Source organism: Argiope bruennichi, chromosome 7 (genome assembly GCF_947563725.1).
Source record: "Argiope bruennichi chromosome 7, qqArgBrue1.1, whole genome shotgun sequence".
Classification (NCBI taxonomy): Eukaryota; Metazoa; Arthropoda; class Arachnida; order Araneae; family Araneidae; genus Argiope; species Argiope bruennichi.
This window is the reverse complement of record NC_079157.1, coordinates 127,776,892-127,800,872: the sequence shown is the minus strand read 5'-3', so window position 1 is coordinate 127,800,872 and position 23,981 is coordinate 127,776,892. Positions and strand designations below refer to the sequence as shown.

Here is a 23,981-nt window from a genome sequence, read left to right as displayed (position 1 = left end):
AAAATTCCACAAAAGGCAGATGATAACTGAAATGCACAAGACTCAAACTAAATATGATTTTTAAAATTAAAATTTCAGATATAAAAAATAAATAAAAAAAAAAATTTAAAAATAAAGTTGATGTGAACAAATTAAAAAAAAACCAAAGAATAATAAGATAAAATGAATTTATTGTCATACACCAGATACAGATAAATGAGTGGGATAATAAAAAGAAGGTAGTTTCATGCATCATACTAGCTAATATCGCCTTCGTTTAGCATCCATTGGGTACTTCTCATCCATTCTATCATGTGGTGGCATCGGTCCATGCATTCCGCCTCTGGGACCTGGTCCAGGTGGTGGAACCCCCATATCAACCATGGGGTCTCCACCTGGTGCATAACCTGCACCCATGGGTGGCTGATCAAAACGCCCCTGACGTTATATGAATTTTAATGTTCAGTAGGCAATTAGAATTAAACAATCCATTCAATCAAATGATAGTTGGAAACCATTCAATGCCACGATTTTGATTCAAATGATGATTAATGTTCAAATGAGATTCCACACAACAGAATTATATATGATATTTAATAAAGTTTGAAGACACCATAGAAAAGCAAACATCAGCAGCAAACAGGATCAGCAACGGGGGAAAAAAAGAAGCAAGGATAATAAATTAGTAAACGATAAAAATCATTTTAATGATTTAAAATAAAATTAAATATTTATTTTTAGATCTATAACTAAAAATACATTTATTTAATAATGCACACATAAAATTATATTCTGAGTTTTCCATCTAAATATTTCTTGAACAATTCTAACACTAAAAAGTTAAATAAAGCAAATATTATTGAATAACAATTATTATAATGGAATAGTCACACAATCTATCAGTTGAAGCAAAATATTGCTGTGCAATTCGTATAAAGAAAAGACGAACAACTTCTGATTAAAATCATTTTTATAGATACTACTACTGTCATTTCTTTTTTTGCTTCCTTATAAATGCATAAGAAAATAAAAATGAAAATATATTTTAATATTTCTAAACTTTTATTTAACATAAGTATCAATGTTTTCAGTGAATTCCTTTTAAAATTAAGATTGCTATCATGTCACATATCTAAAAGGAACTTATGTAGGCTATTCATTTATAGACAAAACATAATATTCAATACAACTCTTATTTCCTCACAATATCTATATATTGAAAATTCATTATTTTGCTTTAAAATATGCAGAAATGTTAGAAATATTTCAGTACCAGCTGTAACAGACAAAAAAATAGTTTAGACTTGCAAATTTGTATATTAAGCTATGTAACTGAAGTTTATTATCTGAAATCATAACTGGTAAATAAATATGTAAGAATATCATTTAGTTAGACAAAATTCTTTTGCTATACAGGGAAAATTGCTAATACAAGTTATTAAAAAAAAACTATTTGTATTAAGCTTGAATTTTTGATAAAATCTTCAAGTAAGAAAACATGCCTAAGTTTTATAACACAATCTAATTAACACAACATATTTTATATTAAGAGCAAAAAGAGAGAAAAAGACCCCCCACACACACAAATACAGATGAGTATAACATTTGCTTAAATAGACTTCATTTTATACCTTATTCAAGTCTAAAATGAAACTCTTTGGTGATTCAGTTATTCATAGATCCAATGAGATTTTTATAAAAAAAATTTATAGTAAAAAAAAATTAGAAAAAAAGTTTACTAATTTTAAGTTTATATATTTTTTATGAGTGGAAATATAGGAGTCATTTGAGATCTTTATACAAGATAAGCCAGAGCTTTTAAAACAGAGTAAATAAAAAAAATGACCACAAAAAAAATATTAATATTTTAACATTTTCAGTGTTAACATTTGTTATAAAGAAATAGCCTTTTGAATTTACAAAAAATAACTAACTAAAGAAATAACCAAAACACAGACAAATATGAAGAGAAAGAAAATTGGCCCAAAATACCATTTCATTTCCCCCATTAATGATTTCTATGAAAGGTCAAATAATTCTGAAAATGTAATAAAATGAAGAGAGAAAACATACCAAAGAAAATTTTCCATAAGGAATTATGAATTTCTAGAGCAATCAGTTCAAAATAAAACTTAGCAAACTATAAAATTCAATAAATAAAATCCAAATACCTTCTCAGCCATTTCCCCAATATATGCTTACAATAACCAAAATCATAATTATATAACTACAATAGAATTTTAGAATATTTTTTCCAAATTTAATATATCCAACTACTATGTAAAACATACATATTAAAATAAATTGAAAGTGAAATTTCACATCACCTATAGTGCATGCCTACCTGAAATGAATTATTTTCTTATAAGAAAGATAAATTTGGTTTCATTAATCAACAAACTAACCATAAATGAAAAAAAGCGCAAACAAAGATTTTAAAAGGAAGCGATTAAATTCACAAGAAAATTATCTTCCACGATACTAAATGCTTAACAAAATAACAGCATTTAATAAACAAACACAAAATTTCCATTATATATATAACTTACTATTCTCAGATTATCATGTAAGCATTTTATTTGTTAGACAAATAAAAAAAATTAATAATAACCACTGCCTCTCATATAAAAAATAATCATCCAATGAAGTCAAAATAAATGGCACAAGCTGTTATATCAAACAGTTAAGTAACAGACTTTCAAATAAAGTATTGACCCTTTGTAACATGAATGAACTCAAGACTTATGAAGTAAACCTAATATATATTTATCAAGAAAAATATATCCATGAAACCAATTCTGCCCTTCTCAGAGAGGATAAAATTACATCTGTTATTATGAAAAATCACAGTGGATAACAATATTGTGAGAATCTTCAATCACTATTCATACTAAATACTGTACCAACTTTCAGCATGTAAAAAAAAAAAAAAAAAAAAAAAAAAAAGTGCTGGTCATCGACAAAAAAAGACTTATCCCTATATTTTAATACCTCAAACAAAATAAGAAGCAACAGGAATATAATTATGACCAAATGAAGTGCAAGTAGTATTATATGTATAAATTTATAACTTAGAATACAACCAATCAAGATTTTATACAAATAATGTTTAATAAAATAATGTAAATAAAAGCAATTCAGTATCAGATTTTTAAAAAAAATTGTTAATGCAATGAATCATAATCAGCAAATACTTAAGTCATAAAAATTCATTGATTAAAATACAATAAACATATATATTTATTCTTTATCATAATTTTCAGTTAAACGATGAACAATTGCACTATTCACATGCGACTTTAGTAGTAATTTTTTTTTTAATTGTATAAAATAAGCACCTAAAATTTCATGATTGAAAGAGAAAGATATTAATTCCAAGCAAATTAACAAATGAAGAATTGAATAAAAAGGACCAATATTTCAGAAGAGATAGTTAACTTTTAAAGTAAGCATTCCATAAGACAATCCTCATATGTCATTTTTTGTAACTAATTCAGATTTGTTCCAAAATGTTATGAATAAGCTTGATGTCATGAATTAAAAAAAATTATCATTGTTCATACATAAACAATAGAAAGTGTAAACTATGTAATGATATTGCTGTCTTTTAAGATACATGAAGGAAAATATTTTGTATATATCAAAATTATTTTTATAAATTGGTAAAAACTGGATTTAATCTACAAAGAAATATAGCTTTAAAATTTATAAAATTTTAAGATTATTCTATATAAAGATGTTTCATAAATATTCACTATTTTTTTTAATTAACTTCAATATATATATTTTACTCAACTTTTTTAAGTGGAGTAAAAAATAATACCAAATAATGATTGAAACGTAATACAATTTAAAATTAATTAATTAATATAAAAGAAATGCAATTTTTAAACTAAATATAGTTATCTGGATTATTTTTGCACAGAAAATTAAAAGATATGCAAGAGGAAATTTTACAAGCACAGCATTTTCCCATTTAATCTTATTTTAGGATTTCAACCAAATTTGATTGACTTTCCAACTCACAATTAAAGAAACCATGACCAAAATACATAATGAAAATATGCTAGTTATAATTATTTAACTATTGACCGTAGATATGTATGCGTGTTGACTTAGCACCTCAAAGAACACTATATTTAACAATTTCTCAATTTATTATTTTAAAAAGAATGTGTTAAGTTACTGATTTCAAAAATGGCATTTGTTTAGCAACATTGAAAATTGTTTTGCAGAAGTGTTACAGTTATTTAAAGGTTATTTCAAAGAGACACATGAAAAAAAAAGCCAACTAGACACATCCGATTTTTTTTTGTTCAAAATAATCAGGCAATATAAAAACACTAGAACCACAAATAATAACCTTGGAATTTCTGCCTCCAGTTTCTAATAAATTCAATTTATCAGACGGTTATGAAGATTCTGACTGTGAAAGGCATAATAATCAAAACATATATTCATTGTATGTTTTCCAGAAAAAAAAGACCTTTTTTACAATCAATACACCAAAATATGTCCCAAATTAACTATTGCCACAAGACATTTTTAATTTTACCATTGAAAATTATCTTACCGGTGGCATGCCCATACCAGGTTCTTGCATCATGCCATTAGGACCATAACCGGGACCACCCATACCCCTTGATGGGGACATCGGTGCTTGTTTCGGCATTCCACGCATAGCAGAATCCTGATAGAAAGAGGAAGGACTTAACACCAAAGGAAAAAAGAAAAGAATGAAGGGCTCATTTGTAGCCTTCAACAATATTAATCTTTTCAAAATACCTTTACCAAAACACGGTAAAAGACTCCAAGATTAATACAGGATGTTTACCAAGTTCTGTCAGATTTATTTTTTAATATCTTTATTAAAATCTCTTTTTAACTTCCAGACAAATTAATATTCCAAATACCTGAACAAGCTTTTAATAGTTTCAGTACCAAAATTGTAAGTAATTATTTATGAAATAATTTTCTTAAAACAGTATGGATAAGCATTCTTCAGATTAAAAAGATTCAATAACATGTGAAATACAACATACTAAGCTTACCATAAATGAAACTGACTTGATAAAAATAACTGGTCACTTGGCAATTAAGTTAGAAAATCATATGCCTTATGATTAAAACTAAATTTACAACTTTCTCTAAATTTTTATTAATCTAAAATGTCATCATTATCAAGGACACTGACAAAAATCTGTAATTTACAATTGTCATGCTTTCAAGTAATCACTAAATGATTACTCCGACTTGCCATGAGGCACACAGAAAAATCTGAATGACCAGACTGCCACAACACCAGTGGCAGGAACTGAGGTTGAATCCTAAGGTTCATCACACGGTAAAAACTCTTCCATGGGAGGTAGTCCCATTGTTGGTAGGGGGTAGCCTACCACACAACATTTTTGTACACGCTCAGGTGATAAGAACAATTCACCATACCAAAAACTTCTTATGTTCTTATCTGAGGTGCCCCCCTCCCCAGTGAAAAAGGCCCTTTCATGTAATCATTCTTCTATCATGCTTTTTTAAGTACTTTATCATGTATTTTTTTTTGTCAGTTTTAATTTAGCAATATTAATATGCCATTTCAAAGCTTCAAGAGAATTACTTTAAGACTTTGTAAATATGAAATATTATCAAATGAAGACAAAATATGAAACGTCTCATTAAAATCAAGAAACTGAGGTGTACAACAATTTGCTAAGATATAATCATTAAGTTTGAAAATTAGCTTCTCTGATGAGTAGCACATTTTTTTTTTATCATTATCTTTTTAACTGCAAGACAAAAGTCTTGCAGTTTTGTTTTTTTTTGTCCAGAAAACGAGATATCTCCCACCCCATTTCAAAATTCTAACAGAATTATTTAATGACTGGTAAACACCCTGTTGTAAGCAGTAAACAGTAAAAGGATACTTCTACAACCAAAATATGCAAGAAAATATCATAAGAGAAAAGCATGATCAAGCCAATTGTTAGTACATCAAAATACTTCAGAAATTTACTACTTAAGATCTAAAGCTGCCAACATTTAAAAAAAAAAAAAAAAAAAAAAAAAATCAAATATTAGTTTTATATGTTCTGGTAATGTGCTAAAATTTTCTTTTGATGTTTAAAAATTACTAAAAGCAAAAGATTTTATTCTATAATGATTTTTGTTGATTGTAATATCTAATGCCAAATGCTTCCTCTGAAATTCAACATACTTTTGATCAACAATTTACAAAGCATGTGAATATTGGTTAAAAAATTTTAAGAAAGAAATTATAACATTTGGTTGAAATTATAGCATTTGTGAAATTTTAACATTAATAACACTAACACAAAAAAATCTGTTAATCAAAATGCATGAAGACAGACGATTCTCTAATGTAAATGATCAAATTCCATGCAAAACAGATTAAATTACAAGATCAATATAAAAGAATTGTTTTTCATTTTTAAAATATCAATAAACTTTTTTATGCGTAACATTTTAGTAAGCTAAGTAGTCTGAATTTTAAATACAATAAATGTTTGTTTACCACTATGACATTCTTAATAATAAAAATCTTTAATAATTCTTCTTGAAAGTCTGTTTTCTGTATTTTTGTTTTGTAGTTGCAATTGTAGGAGAATTTATCTTCAGTGTAGACTTTTTTTTAAAGCCTAAGATCACAAAAAAAGTTTAGAAATCGATTTCAAATAAAATTTAAATTTTATAGTTCAAATTAAGAATTGTTAAGTTTGTAAGCACAGTAATCAAATCAAATTTATAAACATAGCAACAAGATCTACTACTGAGCTGCTTGAACCAACAATATTTAGTTGTCACTGTTTCTTTGACAACATATTAACTAAAATAATTCTTCAAGATCAATCACATATAATAATAATAAAAGAAGAAAAAAGCAGGACATAAAGATTATATTTGTAAAATAATTCTTTCAAGAAAACCAATTCCATTTGTTTAAGAAGTTTGAAAATTATTGAAAATATTATACTAATTCAAAGTAGTATTAGTTGATGAAAGGTGTAAATGTCTTGTGACAATATTTCATCATATACAATATACAACATCTTTGCAATCAAGTACAATATTTATCAATATGCTTGCAAAAAAAGAATTTTTTCCAAGAAAAATTATTGAAAATATTTCATATTCATTCAGCTTTTATTAATAAAACCATCACGCTTTACAATATTTTGCATTTAATATGCATTTGTTCTAATTATATAAATATATTCAAAGAATACTTTTAAAGGATATATTTGAAAAGCCTGAAATATATAAAACTTGAAAAGCTATCCTTAAATATAAGAATATTTCCAAAGTTATTTCATTGAAATTTGAAAAATGAATGAAACTTAGAATTTTAGTAAATGAATAGAAACTACGTAAAATTTTAACAGAAATTTCTATTTCAGAAATATTGTATCATAAAAGTAGGTAACAGAAAATTCCACTCAGTTCCTCTGTGAAGTAAAAGCAAAAACAGTACTTGGATTAATAATCTAAAATTAAAATATTCAAGGTATTTTAAAGAATTAAATTTTTATTCTTTATTTTGGTAACATGTAAACCAATAGTAATTCAATTAGTTTAATAATCCTTTAATTTCATAATCAAAAAATGCAATTTACTTCCAATTTTTTTAATTAAATCAGATATAATTCAAAATTAAAGATGTGCATGACTTTCCATTTCTGTTAACAATACGGCGTCAAAAAAAATAGTGCAAATAATAATATAACAGCTTTAAAAATAATTTAAATCCAATGAAATAATATCCATTGGCTTCTTAAGTTCATCACTTAGAATTTTAAGAATCAATAAAATCATGATAAAGTATTGTAATAAAAAAAATACAGGTCATCATCTAACAAATAGAAACCTATAGGGATTTAAGCAAAGTAGTACTTAAACACAAGTAAGTAAGCAAGCAATATAGCTTAAATAAAGGCAAATAACCCCTTATTCAAAAAATGAATTAATTATAAGAGTTCATTTTCAGTTCTTCTTAAAATTTAGAATAGTAAAAATCACGAATGTTATTGAAGTTTTTATGAGAATATCAATACAAATTCTGTAAATTATATAAACATTCTCACCTAAAAATAAGCAGTAAAATTTCAGCAATAGAATGATTAAAAAGATAGCTAAAGTACTAAAAAAATAGACATAATAGAAGTTTGGACGAATGATTAATAACATCTACATAACAAAGTAAATACTAGTTTATACTAAAAAGATATTGTTGTCACATTCAAATCAGCAATTAAAGTGTAAGGCATTCAGAGATCTACACTTGCTCAAACAGCAGCTTGTAACCAAGTGCAAATTGCCTTACACGTAATAAGTATTTTGCAATAGGGAAAGAAAAAACTTGCAATATTAAAAATTATCAAAAAAATCAATTAGCCAACAATTTTTTCAACATATCATTTCCAGAAACTATTGAAATTTCTGATATATTCACAAGTCTTTTTTTACCATGGACTAAATCTTTTTATAAGGATATATGTATATTCAAATTAAAATTCAAGACAAATTTCTCACAGAATAAATTAAAATTTTTAAATGGTACTGAAGATGATTTTTTGCACAATAGGGCATATATAAATTTCTAGCATCAATCTTGAAAAATAATACATTAAAAAAATGTCATGCCCAGTTTAAATTTCTAATAGGGAAAAATTTAAGATTCGTGAACTGGCTGGTCGCCAAAGACGGCTAGTACTATATAAATCGCTGTCTTAGTATTTCACTATTATGACAAAGAATATTATGACGCAGCTTCTTCAAACTTAAAACTAGTTATTCAAAACAGAAATTATCTGGATGTTTTAAATAAGAACAATTCAGAGAATATATGAATAAAAACATTAAAATCCGATTTGAAGTTAGTTTATGAAAATAACCACTCGAAAATCAGATATCTAAATAATTGTAAAAAGTTTCATTAAAAAAAAAAAAAAAAAAAAAAAAAAAAAAAGCCAAATTCTGGCCACACAGCAGACTAATCACTACAAAAGTATAAAAGAAAAGTAAAAATAAATAAATAATAACAGAAGAAATTTTACAAAATGGGGAAAAATGGATTTTAATTAATTTTATTAATAAACTATTTACTAAAAAACATATAAATCTAAATTCATTAAATTCTTAATCAAAAATTCATATCTGAATAACAGTTCTTAACTGGAATAAAATATTCTGCAAGCTTTAAATACATATCAATAATCCATACATTTTCATCCATCTTCAACAATTATCTAATGAGATAATTGAAACTTAAATGTATTTGGACAAATCAATTTCTAAATTATTAGTTAAATCCTGTATATTTTGCAGCAGGTAATAATGAAACATTTTCTTAAAGATTTGCTGAATTAAGAAATGAGATATTGAAAAATGGAAGTGAATCAAAGAATAAAGCCACCAACAATATTTGGAATAATAGCCATTAAACTGAAAATAAGAACTTACCCTATCCATTCTTTCACCATAACCAGGTGGACCCTGAAACACAGATTTTAAAAATTTATAATTTGATATAAAACATTTTCCAATAATTAAACAGTTCTTTCCAATAATTATTCTAAGATAGAAAAATCATTATAATTTAAATCAGCTTCAAGCATATAATATTCATACTTTATAATTATTCTAAAACTGATTTAAGAGCATTTAATGGTTTTGTTGAAAATTGATTGACTTTTGACCAATATGCATTTCATGACTTGCATAAAAAAAATCTACTTTTGAAAAAATTTAAACCTTTCCTCTATGCACATACCTAATAGTGTTTCTCTTACTTTAAATTTAGCAAAAAGCATTTTAAATTTCTTAGGGGAAGAAAACAAGAGGGAGGTGAGAGAGGGAGAGAGAAATTTGTCACAATTTCTAAGAGTTACATTTTTCCAAATACAGGATTTATCATAATAGACAAATTATACTAGAAATATAAATTATTGATTATCTTTGATAGTTTACATAAAACTAAAAAAAATTCTTTTAATAATTTGCATATGTTTATGTGGCATTCACAACTAAATTAACAACACTCATGTGTCTATCCCACATATTCTAAATTTTACTCTCTATTCTGAGCAGTATTTTAGTAGATTACTATATCTAGCACTTTACAATTTTCAAACTGTTGAAAATAAAATCAAAGGTAACTAATTTAGTATGATCTTTTTTTAATTTTAAATTTCATTAAATACAAAATTATTATAATTAAATTAATGATATACTTAATTCCAGAATCACTGGAGTTCATACTTTAAATTAATAATGATTAGAAAAGAAATTTTAAACAAAACATTAAACTTAAAAAACTTAAGTAATCATCTTTTGTTTATATATATTGAAATATTTTTTATCTGAAACTTAAATAACTTTTTACTCAGGAAATGCTTATTTTATGTTATAAAATGACAATTTATGACTTTTCTTATCAGCAAAAAATTTATAGCTAATATTAACAAGCAAATCTATATATAACTGTTTCATTAATAATCCCATTTGGTTTGGGCATTCAGGATTTTTATTTCTCAACAACACCATATAAAAATGAATGATCAAATGGTTTTTAAAAAAAATGAATATGCATAAATAAAATTGCCTAGACTAAATTCTTTAAAAAAATCAATCAATTTTTAAGACTAACATAATTTGGAAACAATTTAATCAAAATTAGCAAAAAAAAAGAAAGAAAGTAGGGACATTTCTACTTACCCCCATCATCATATTTTCTTCTTGTCTTCGTCTTAAATTATTTCTCAAGATTTCTTCTTGTTGTTGGCGAAGAAGCATTTCCTCTGCACGGCGAGATTCTTCACGTCTTATTTCTTCTTCTCTTCTAGAATTTTATTTAATTAATCACTTTCAGTTAAGGAAACAAGATAAGCCAAGTATATACATAAAAAAAAGAATAATTTTTTTAATATCAGAAAGATATTTAATTTACCGCATTTCTCTCTCACGCTGAATAATGCTGCTTTGTTCTTCCATAAGACGCAATCCTAGTAGGAAAATTAATATATTGTACATTAGAATTTTAAAACACCTATGTTAAGATAACATACAAATGAAATTAAATTATATAAATATATAAAATATATTATTAATAAATTAAATTTAAAATTAAATTTAATTTATTAAATAATGAAAATTATTTAACATTAATTTTTATATATATAACACAAACATAAATAGAAGAGAAAAAACCAGTTTCCTTCTAAATAATTTGTCAAAGGAGATGTAAAAACTTTTCTTGCAATTGAAAAATAATAAAATTCCAACTTTTTGACAATATTTTTTTTAAAAAAAGATTAAATTAAACAAACAAAAACCAGTTGTTATTGCAGCTGCTTGATATTCCCCAATTTTTTCCAGGTTTATAAAAATTTCCTTTGAATTTTTTTCTGGATATATCTAAAATCTTCAGAATAATTTTGATGCATGTTCTCCTCCTTATTAATTATACAGCACACTTATTAGTTCTTCTGTTTGTGTCTAAAATTTATGTAGAATAAACAAAATTTAACGTCCAGGAAAGTCAAATGAAATAATAATCAGCATTAAATAAAATCAGTTTTAAGCACAAAACGAAAAAAAAAAAAAAAGTAACTGTAAGGTAATATTAGCAATAACAGTAAGCACTTTTAATTGAAAAGAGATAATACTGTAGTAAAATAAAAGAAATTATTCAGTTACAAAATTGCATAAACTTTTAGCCTGCCAACCATAAATAAAAATCATTTACACATTGACAAAACTCTAATTTGGCTCTACTACGAAATATTTCTTTTTACAGCCTAAAGAGACATTTTTGAACATTAAAATTTTTAAAAGAGTAACATAAATGCTTAAATTTTTTATGTGAACACTGATTTGACCAAAATAATAACGAGCGTGGAAGCAAGGATGCTAAATATCAGTAAAATTAAGAAAACCTAGCAACTGCTGATAATGCGCAAAAATGAGTTAGCCATACAAATGAATGATTTAAAGCGAAACTATCAATTTCAATTATAAAATATAAATTATAATTATTTTAAGTTAAATGTAGGAGATCAGATGCATTATTGTTTTATTTTAGAAAATGAAGCTTTAATTTATTAAACTTGTGTAAATGAAGTAATTGATAACTTTAATTGGATTGCTGATACTGCAGCAGCAATTCAGTTAATTTTTGTAATAACACTGGAGAGAGTATAATAAGTAAATCTATGTCATAAGCAATATGTAATTTAGTAAATCCATTAGAAGTAAGCAAAGATAACATAAGGCCGGGATAGCATGGTTGGTAGAGCGTCGGATTCGCGTCCCTTTGGTTGGGACCGAAGATTCCCCGCCGCTGGCTGAAGATTCCCCGCGTGCTTGGTGGCTGACGCGCGTTAAATCTGTCATGGTCACAAAGTTCTCCATGTCGAGAGTAATACCACTGGGGGTACTGGATCAGGGGTGATCGTTCTCTGATTCAGGTCTAAATTACGATCTGGGAGTAAATGATATGTGTGAATGAAGTCCGCCCCGTAAAAAGGGTTGTGACGTGTGTGTAGCTAAGTCGTTCTCTTGGCCCTAGATGGCGCTACTATAGAAACAAGAGGCGCTCCCCCTCAGGCTAAAAAATCGGCTGTCTTCGAACAGCGGGCTTGTCCATGGCAAGTGCCATAAGAAACAACAACAACAAAGATAACATTCATGTTATCTTAAATAGTAAAAACAAACAAACAAACATTGTAGAACACTTGAAACAGTAATAATATTCTTGCATAAATTCAAAGGGAGCTTTTATTTGCTTTTTTATTCGAGAAAGCAAACTATAATTTTAAATGGAATTTTATGGTTCATTGTACCAAATAAGAGGAAATTATTTTTGCTAAAAGATCTAATGATTAATATTTTTTTAAATCTATATATGATTCTAAGGATGTGTATAAAGATGCAGAAACTTCAAATGGAAAAGAATAAAAAAAAAACATCATTCTGAAAATATTAAATTTTTACATAAAATGTTTTGCAATTTGAATATTGATTATTTAATTCAAAACAACAATTACAAGCCAATCTGGAATATTGAAATTTAAAAAAATGATACATTTGATTATGATAACAGTAAATTAGCTAAATTTAAACAAAACCTATTTTTTATCCATTGGAAATAATTTCTCCAGAATGGTGATTTGTTTTCCTTTTAAAGGGAGGAAAAATTGTTTTAAAACTTTCCAACTTAATGTTGAACATATATTGAAAAGTAAAGTGCCAGCGTGAGTTGGGTAAATACCATTGTCTTGCAAATTTTTTCAATGGGCCGGGTATAAGCACTGATGAGAAAAAAAAAAAAAAATTAATACATTGGAGCACATAGTAGACTTGAGCATTTTAATTTATCGGTTATAGATTGTATGATGGTAATTTAAAGGAAGGTATTTTAAAAATTGTTTTGGGTCAGAGGCAAATATAAATTTTAACCAGGCAAAAAAAAAAAAAAAAAAAAAAAAAAAAAGAGTTGCATTTGAAAATAAAACATCTATTGAGCTGTATTTTGACCATCAACATTAAATCATCTGAAATAAACTTTATGGCAGTTTTACCATTATATGTGAACAAAAGAAGTAATTGTTATCTCTGGAATTATTTAGATACCATTGGAATATTGGACCTTCCCCATACATAGATGTAAAGATTGAAAAATTGAATTTCCAGAATTATCTTTAGTAAAATAATCAAATAACCTGCAATAAAATTTTCACATTCATCTAAAGAAAACCATAAGGACAAAGTAAATTGATAACTGGTCTCACTTTAAAAAAAGAATTCTCTAGAAATACAGTATGTGAACTATTAGTTATGATCTTTTCTAAATTATTGCATTTCAGTCCTTTCATATGTTGTAATTATATTTTTGAATTTATTTAGCAATATTTTTTTTAATATTCTTCAACTTCAATTGCTGAGCCCTAACATTTATTGAACTTTGCAAATTCTTTCAATTTATTTCTGATTTCAGTGAATGAATGATTTTCCTTAGTTGATAACAATGTTTCATTCAATTTGAGAAAACAGATTAGTGAATTGTTGGTCTGGTAATAACTACCAATATAAAAAAATACAAATTTTTAAATTAATTTTCCTGGTCTTTTCCAATTACCTGAAATTTCTTGATTTTAGATCCGCTTACTACCCTATGATAATACCAACATAGTGAAGTGTTCAGCTCTTTTTTATTGAAGAAGTAACTTAGATCAAAGATTGTTAAATTCATGTTTTAGTTCAAAAATGCTTCATTCTATCATACACCATTTATTTGTATGTGTGCAAATATGTAAAGATTCAATAACAATGAATATTCAATAATAATTCAATCACCAATTATTGAACAAACACGATATTTCCAAAATACTTTTGAACTATATTCCTTAAGACAGTTTCAGTGAGCTTATCCTCAACTAATTCCAAAATATTTTAGTCTCAAAAGTTGTTTTTTTTTTAAATTCATTTTCTATATAATAACACACGAAACAATTCAATACTTGGTAATTAATTTGGTATCACTTGCTTCGGCGATCATTTTTTCTATTTAGACAACTGTGCTAAATTGTGCCGTGCCCGAGAAAAGTAACCTTATTCTGAGAAGTTGATGAAAATTAGCAAAAAACATGAATAAACTTATATGCAGAGAATTTAGTCTACAATTTGCATTTTGTTGAATTAAACAGAAAATACTAGCAATTCAAGATACGAATTAAAAAATTATAATATTAATAAAAACAAAAAAATATCAACTGAATGTACTTACTTTCTCTCAGAAGATTTGCTTCATGTTCATAAATAGCAAATTCCATCTGTTCATCTAGTTGTCGTCTGCCCTCTTCAATTTCTTTTTCAAGGTGGTCTCTCTTTTGTTGTTCCAGTTCATAGAGTTTCTTCCAACGGTTAGCAAATTCATGTTCAAATGTACCAGGTTCAGTTAAACGGGGTCCAATTTCACGTTCTTTCAAATAATCTTTATTGCCTTTTTGAAAATTCTTCTCAGGAAGACCGTCCTCTTCATCTCTTTGTTCCAAAGGTTCAACAACAACAGGACGAGGTGAACTATAACATTATAAAGTAAAAGATATTTAATTAGAATGCAATCATAAAGATCTTTTTAGTTTCCTAATTTTTTTTATTTAAAACTATATATATATAGTTTAAAAATTTTTTTAAAAATTATATTAAAGTGATAATTTTTATATTAAATCTTATTTATAAGAAAGTAAATTCACAAATGGTTTTCTCTGAAGTATAACTAAGGTTGCAATGAAATCATATTATTTAAAAATACAAATACAACTTAAACTTGGGCAATATCAGTAGTTATTATTTTAAAATCTGACCATGAAAAAAAAATAAAAATCTCATTTTTCAAAATGAAATTAAATCTGATGTGAAATGTTAATGCATCTCTTAGATGGTAAGAAAATTTAGAAAATATAAAAAATATTGGGTACTGTGCTGTATTTTCTCATAAAAGTTTTCAAATATATAATTCATATACTATAAAAATAAATTTAAATGCTTTAACCAAGATTTAACTTTAATTAATGCTCAGAAAAGATTAAAAAAATATATACTGAATCACATCTAAGATTATTGCATCAGAGTCAATAATACTACGTAATTAACAGAATGCTTTCACCACATTTTATATTTAATTATTTTCTAGATGAAGAAATTTTAATATTCTGCCTGTGTGATTATGGAACAAAAATGATGAAATAGAAAATTTTATACTGATTCTAAATTACCTAGTAAGCAAATAACATCCCTCAGTACATCGTTTGATAGCCATATGTGCAGATTGTTTCCTTGCAAATTCAACAATACCTTCACCTACTGGCTTTCCTCGATCATCAACAATAACAACTGATCTTTCAACTTCACCAAAAACAGAAAAAGCTGCCTCTAACAACTCATTAGAGACCCAAGGTGAAAGATTTTTCACTTTTAAAGCAGCTCCATGTGTAGCAAATCTCACTCTAAGTTGTTTACCATCTTTCATCGAGAAATCCAAAGCTGCCTTAGCAGTTTCAGCATTCTGACGAGTATCCTGCAATACAATTTATTAAAAATTAATAAATGAATAATTGCTCATTTCAGTTATCATTAAAAAAAGCAACTATTCAGAATAGAATTTATGCTTACAAAATTGCAAATAACAATATTTTAAAAAGGTTCAACTTCCGAAATAGCTTCTAAAATTAATTTATGATAAACTGGAAAACGTTAAAGCCTGCATCTTTATCTTTGTAAAAAATTTCAAAGAAGGTAGTTACCCAGAATCATAAACACAAGAGTATTTGCTAAAATATAATTTACATAGCAAATTGAAAAGATCACACTTTTTAAACTATAAAACAAAATGTAAATTTAAGGCAGCTTCTTAAAAAAATGAAATTGATTATATTCTTTAAATATACAGGTTACATTATTGTGACAACACAGTGCATAGCAGTTTCACATAGGTACCACTCTCAAGACTATAGACAGACATTGTTCTGAAATAAAAAGAAAGAGGGTCGGCATATGAGATTTAATGGGTACCTTGTGTGTATGTGTATAAACGTAATTTTACAGAATCATGGCCAAAAAGAATTTTTTGAACTTTATCTCATTTTACATGAGAGGCATTTTACTTACTGGGAAGAAGTGATAGGAAATGTATCATTCTACATCAAGAAACAAGTACAAAGGAGAGAAATTTGCCCCTTCAGTGATTTAACAAAGAAATTCTGATAGGTATTTCTTTGTCGATTTAAGCAAGGGAATCTTGGGTATCTTTGAAAAGTATGTGTGAGTGTTATGAATTGTTATCCCTTCACTTGGAGTATTAGAAAATAAAATAGTCATCAATTTTCTAGAATACATTTTAGAAATAATTAAATAAAAAAATGGGAATTAGATCAGGAAATCATTTTAGAATGAAGTTAACATGGACTAATTTTAAGATAAAAATTAGCCCATTTAAGGCAGAAATATTATTACACACACATCCTATTTCTCTCTCTCTCTCTCTCTCTCTATATATATATATATATATATATATATATATAGGATGTCCTCAAAAAGTAGAACAAGCATTTACTTTCCTTAACATCATACCTAGATATGCAATTTCATGAAAATGCTTCAACTTTTTAAGAAGATAATTTTTTTTTTTAATTGAAATTATACATTTATATAGATACAAGGTTTCATGTTACTATTTTGTTTGTATAAAAACTTGGAGACATGTTTGATTCTAAATTCACTGGGGTTTAAAATAAGTTTAGATGGTAACATTTATTTTAGCATGCAAATACCTTTAACTTGCAAATAAAAAAACTCTATAAACACCTCAACGTAGGGATCAGCAGTGACTGGCAGGTCCGCATAAATTACATTGTAAGAAATTCCGTGCAGCAGTCAATGTGTTGCAAAGAGTAACTTTAGAAGTTGAACATATACAGTATTGCAGAAAAAGCACAATTCAATACTCCCCTTCTCCTCCCCCCAAAAAACTAGTTAAAAATTTCCTAAAAAAGAATTATTTTTTAATGATAACAATGTTTTAACCCATAAATTAGGCTTCTATTTTCAATGCATTATTCTGCAAATATAAAACATGAATTTAACCTGCACATGCATGTTATGCATGCATGGGGGAAAATTAGATTTTATCACCGTGTTGCCTTCGCATTGATAAAACCTCAAATTAAAAAATAAGTTAACTAGTATTACAAATTAAACCTAGAAAAGTGTAATTTTCAGAACAGTCAAGATAAAATAAATATGAAATTTTCTAAAAAATAAATGTAAGAATTTCTATGGTCTTTTACAATCTTTATTATTAAATTAATAAATCAGTTTTATTTAAGGCAAGCATGGTTTAATATATACAGGATATCCACTCTAATCATGGCCCAACAGCTAATTTGTAAAATCTTTATTAATAGAGATATATATGTTAACAACATGATATAATGAAGTAAAATCTTATGAAATCTAAATGAAGTAAAAAATATATGTTATGTAACCCACGTCAATAAATGCTCTGATAAATTACGAATTTTAAATTTTTACATAGATCATCTGCCTGTGAATCATATTCAGCAAAATATTATTAAGATACTAATATTTTAAATAAAAAAAGTTGCAATCCAATCAAATAAATCACTTTTACTCAAGACATATATAGTTTAATATATACAGGATATACACTCTAATTAGGCCAAAACAGATAATTTCTTTATTAATTGATGTATATCTAATATATTAAAATGCATGAAGGTTACAGGCATAGCACAATTATTATTATATAATATATAAAAATGAATTTTTATTCATATTTTATGTATCATTGTACTATTCATCCAATTGCAATAATTGCTTGTACTTGCGCAAAGGTTATAGGCATTGAATATATAAAAATGAATTTTTGTTTGTTTGTATTTTATATCTCACCGTACCACTCATCCAAATGCAATAACACTTTGCCAACTTATTGCTTGCATTTGGGGGAACGTTATATGCTTAGTACAATTATTAGCATTTATTTTGAACACATTAAAATTTACAAACAAATCGTTTCATACATTTCTACGACTCAATATTATTCTTAAATTGACAATCGACAAACAGTAAACAGCACATGTCATTCAGAGTTAATCGCACATATAGTGTGCCAATTAATGCGTGCGAAAAAAATCGAAAATATTTAGTGCAAGTGGTAATTTCTTTTCTTATTGTTAATGAATAGTCATCTACACAAGATATTATCATTCAGGGTACACAATAATTTGGCTGCAGCGAACTGCACATATTATTCAGAGTTTATCACACACTTACAAAATGATTTATGTTTATTGATGTTGATCATGGTAAATTATATATAATGGAATTTCCAGAGCAAACAATAATTTTTCTATTTAACCAGTGAATAGACAAACAATATTTCGGTTATACAAACTCATATTGTGTTAATTGCTATATATGGCTCTCAAAAATTTGCCCCTATCAGATCTACCACCGCAGCACATAGAAATAAGGAAATTCAAGCTTCTCAAACAAACAAGTGTTTACAAATTGCAAATTCTTATGCTTCAAAATCTCAAGATCAATGTGCAGCAAGAAATGAAAGATAATGTTTTATGTGTTATCCGATCACGCGCATCATAATTAGACAACCAATTTGTGGCAAAAATTGAGGCAGTTATTCTTAACGGGAAACTGAATGGAGAAGATGATGGGCTCATTCCATGCATTCCTATTATTCTTACCAACATGCCTTGTGATTTCAAATGACTGCAGTTCCCCATTCGACTTGTATTCTCAACGATCATCAACAAGGCACAAGGACAATCACTTCAAGTGAATTACCTAGAAAATCCATGTTACCATTGTATGGTGGGTGCTCATGAGTCAGACAGCCAAGAAATTTATTTGCTTTTGATGAAGAGAAAAACAAATGAAGTATTATTTACCCTAAAGCCCTTTAATAAAGCCAATAAAATAAAATAAATATTAGTTATACTTCTACTTTTTATATATCATTCTATTTCAATGAATGTATTCCTTGTTCAACAAGAAAATAAATATTGTTCTTTCTATCATTCCTAATTTACAAGATAGCTATTTCAAATGGTATTTCCAAAATTATTTCTTTTGCTGCAGTATGTACTGGGTACCAGCTAATATCTAATAAAAAATGGTCTAAGTAAAATAAATAATTATGTTTTATTAAGTTTGAATAAATAAATGTTTTCTGATGAATTACGAATTGTAAATTTTTATACAGATCTTCTGTTTTGCAAGTCATAGTTAATAAAATATTATTGTGTCAATTATTTTAAATTAAGAAAGAGTGAAATTCTTTTGCAATTAAAACTGATTGAGTTATGAAAATTTTAATGTCTCTATTCTATAAAAATGCATGATTTTAAACCTATCCATCAACTGTCTTGAAGAAAATACACCAATTGGCAAATGGGACTTTTCCCATAATTGATCACTTAAAAGTAATGAAACTGATGATTGTCCTAAGATAATGATATTCAAAACTTTAGCAGAGCCTAATAACAGAAGATTGATATGTTTGTAAGATCATCAAGATAATTTCACTTAAATATGATTTATAAAATCAAAGGCTTGCTTAAGATCTAGAATTCATAACTGTTTCCAGAAGTACATTTTTATTGATTGAAACAAAATAAAATATTATTTACAATATTTAAATTTCTTGAAGGTAGAATTGAATTTTATGATGAATGAGAGAAATTTTTATAAATTCCTTAAAATATTGCATAAATTATCTAAAAAATTATTTCGTGCAACACTCAAGATTACAATGCTGAAATATTTGATTATCTGTTGTCATAATTTAAAAAAAATATGCATGGATTCAGCAAAAAAGTGTTTGTATTTGTAGAAGTTTTATCCCTCCCATTTCAAATTTAATTCTTACAGCAATTGATATCAATCCAGAGAGATATATAGTACAATGAACAAAATATTGTAAGATTTTATAATAATAAGAGTTGTGTGACTATCAAAATTTGAAGCTTAAAAATATTTTTCAGAAAAAGCTATTAAGAGATCAAAGTACATAAATATTTAATTGAAAATTTTAGAAAGCATTAATCTGATGGTCTGGTATGTTGCCAAAAGTGGCTAGTAGATAATAAAAATGTTCACTTTGCATGGGTTTTGTAAAATGCTCAATTAATATATTACAAAAATTTTCTGAAATTTAATAAGATTTAAATAAATACATTATTTTTTGATTCTGGTTTTTTAACAACGTATTTTGATGTGTTTATTATCACTGAAATATATAACAAAAGGTTTATTCAAACATCAATCAGCAATATAAAAAAAGTGGTTTAAGTCAATTTATTTCTTCCAATACCTGTAAATTTTCTAGATAGAAATATGAAACTTTGTATGCATAGATAATGTTTAAAAAAATATTTAACCTTTAGGGTCTGTTTAAAATTTATTTTTTTTAAAACTTTATATTATCATTTTTAATAAAATTTTTATAGAAGTGAGCTGCTTGATTTAGAATGAATAGTAGAGTGCAGGCAAACAACAACCGTGACAACAGGAGAGAGAAATACAAAGGTGTACAGTCTAGAATACTTTCTCTAAACCCACATGCAATTTATATGCCTTGCCCATCACACTTTAATTTATTAATTTGTGATCTTGCTTCCAGCAGTATATATTGCAAAATTTTTGGGGGATATTGCAATGCTTATAATGCTTATTTCCTGCATCTACAAAAAGATGGGAAATTCTACAAAAACATTTAAACATAATCCTGAAATAATTATGCAACACTCATTGAGAAAATATTAGAATTCAGTTAAAGCATATATACGCAATTTGTACAAACTTGTAATGCCCAAGAAAAATGTATTGATGTAAAAATTGAATAATACAGCAGTTACGAAACTAAAAGTCTACTGGATTCAATACAAAAAATACCATTTATTTTATGTTTAATAGTATAGTTTACAATATTTTCCAAAATTGACACTATCAATGAACTATTTCAAGCAAAAACAAATGTTCTTGACTCGAGTCAACAAAATTAAAACTGAAATCCAAAATTTAAGAACAAATTTTAACACATTTTTAGACAAAGCAAAAGTGCTAGCACATAATTTGAATAGTTCAGAATAGTTCCTAAAAAACAAATTTGGAACAGAAAAATATTACATTGCAAATTAGCAGAAGATGAAGTAAAAGAAAATCCGGTATAGGAATTTAGATGTTATTTTTTTAATATCGTAATTATAACTGTTATTGTACAAATAGAAGATAGATTTAAAAGTATACAAAATACTATTTCTGATTCGAAATTAATCACCGATATGAAAACTTTAGAAAAACATAATTCAGAAAAATGTTTCAAAAACTTCATAAGTTTTATAACAAAGATGTAGATGGAAACCTAATCCAGAAAATTAGTTCGCTATGGGATTTGATTTCAAATGAAAGAGATGCACAAGATATACTGCAATACATAATAATAATGAGTTATTTCTAAATATATTAACTGTGTTAAAACTTTTCTTTACGTTGTCAGATATTAACAGCAAGTGCTGAGAGCTCTTCCAGCAAATTGAAGTTAATAAAGAATTATCTTCTTTCAAGGATGTGTGCAGAATTTTTAAATTTATTTGCTATATTAAGCATCGAAAAAGAAAATGTAAACTCTTTTCTGCAGCAATTAATGTATCGACTGTATATAAATTGCAGCAATTAATGTATTGACTTTGTTTTTTTACTTTACAAGAAATTAGGACCCCAAATAGTTTCTTGCGCCCATGCTCCTCTATAAAGAAGGCTGGCTCTGATACCAAGTTAAAATGAGAAGCAAATAATAAAGTGTGAAAAAATATAGACCCTTTTGTTTTAATCTATCACCTTTAAAATTGCTCACCAGCTTTTTGAAGACCTAACAGCATTTGATAAAACAAATGAATTTATTCATTAATTGATTTTTAATAGCATAAAAAGTAAAATGATGGATGGCTGCCATTGTAAAAAAAAATATCTCATAATAAGAATAACAATATAATAATTTATAGTGTTAATAATTATTCTTAACCAATATAATTTAAGAGTATTAATTATATCGCATTTTTACAATGTAAAAAGTAACAAAATCGTTTTGCATTTCAAATATAAAACAATATTTCAAAAAATAAAATGTTGTTACGTACCAATTTGACAAATCCGTAGCCTTTTTGTTTTTGGAGAAATACCTCTGCAATTTCGCCAAACTGTTCAAACATTTTGCGGAAGTCTTCTTCACTGATATTTGTAGGCAAATTTCCCACAAACAAACGACAGCGACCAGTAAACTTTTTCGCAGAAACTCCATCTTTACTAACCAAATTGGTTGTAGGTCCACTCATTAGCTCCAATTTTTCTTTCACTGCATCTTTCCGGCCCCACTGATTATCATTTTGATTACGACCTGGTGGTCTTCTGTTGTCTTGTCTGTTATCTCTGCGACGATCCATCTTAACATCTTGTTTGTTGTTTTCGTTGTTAAAAGGACCGCCTTTCTTAAAATTATTATTTTCAGCCATTTTGTTAGGGCAAAACAACAATCTCGGCAAAAAACAAAACGGCGGCGGTTAGAAAAGATTAATGACACAAACTCTATGCCTCTCTTCACTTCAATTTGAAATAATAATATTACCTTTTTATTATCAGAACCGATGGAGCAAGAATAAAAACAAATAACAAGATTCACAGGAAAAAAAATTATGTAGATTTTCCAATAACTTTAATCATAAAATAACACGACAATGCTATATTTTTACGAATTTTAATTACCGACTTTAATTGTCATTTAAAATTGCATACTACAAGTAGAGATGCATAATCTATGTTTTTTTTAATAACAAATATTTTCCAATTTTTGCTGCTGTCGCTTTTAAATATTTGCTCTAAATAGTTGTTATTTCAATCATGCTTTTCATTAAAATTGCCCCTATCAGTTATAAAATTTTATTAATAACAATTGATACTTACTGCTTTAATTTAAAATGTGATCAACTTAATTTATTTATATAATTTTAATTTTATTTAAAATATTTTATTTATTTAAATAAGTATTTTCTAAAAAAGCTGAAATAAAATAATTTTATTTCTTTAAAGTTTATACTTTATTTCGACATTCTGTTGCCTGCAAATGAATGCCTTTATATATTGTTATAAATTCGGGGTTCTTTCGATTTGTTAGAAGGTGAAGAAACAGTCCTTCAAAAGTCTAAAATATTTATTCTAGAAAATTATATCAAATGCAGGACTTTACATGAACCAAATATTGCAATTATACACTTAAGTACAGCGTAATTCAGTTGTAATTAATAGCAGAATATCAGACTTCAAAAAGTGTCAGACGATCAGATCACAAGCGAGATACTCTCAGTGAACTTGTCTCTCTAAACGCCTGCTATTCT

The 23,981-nt window shown here is 26.6% G+C and overlaps 1 protein-coding gene across 2 annotated transcripts; it reads right to left on the bottom strand.

The window, feature by feature from the left end:
- Positions 1-150: 150 nt before the first annotated feature.
- On the bottom strand, positions 151-23,169 carry LOC129974849 (splicing factor, proline- and glutamine-rich-like). Of its 2 annotated transcripts, XM_056087613.1 has the most exons (8): positions 22,731-23,168; positions 15,768-16,069; positions 14,777-15,072; positions 10,940-10,994; positions 10,708-10,831; positions 9,454-9,486; positions 4,553-4,669; positions 151-417 (listed from the first exon to the last, which is right to left on the bottom strand). In XM_056087613.1, exons 1-8 carry the CDS (start codon positions 23,100-23,102, stop codon positions 241-243), a joined length of 1,476 nt encoding a protein of 491 aa, XP_055943588.1. In that variant the 5' UTR covers positions 23,103-23,168; the 3' UTR covers positions 151-240. The 2 variants fall into 2 exon arrangements, with proteins under 2 accessions (XP_055943588.1, XP_055943589.1); XM_056087614.1 differs by lacking the exon at positions 4,553-4,669 and having other exon boundaries at positions 22,731-23,169.
- Positions 23,170-23,981: the final 812 nt, after the last annotated feature.

Excerpts from the sequence above, each read along its gene's own strand:
- LOC129974849 (XM_056087613.1), bottom strand. The coding sequence starts at position 23,102 with ATGGCTGAAAATAATAATTTTAAGAAAGGCGGTCCTTTTAACAACGAA. Across the intron at positions 15,073-15,767 it reads GGATGTTATTTGCTTACTAG|TTCACCTCGTCCTGTTGTTG; the intron begins GTAATTTAGAAT and ends ATAATGTTATAG. Across the intron at positions 10,995-14,776 it reads AGCAAATCTTCTGAGAGAAA|GATTGCGTCTTATGGAAGAA; the intron begins GTAAGTACATTC and ends TTTTCCTACTAG.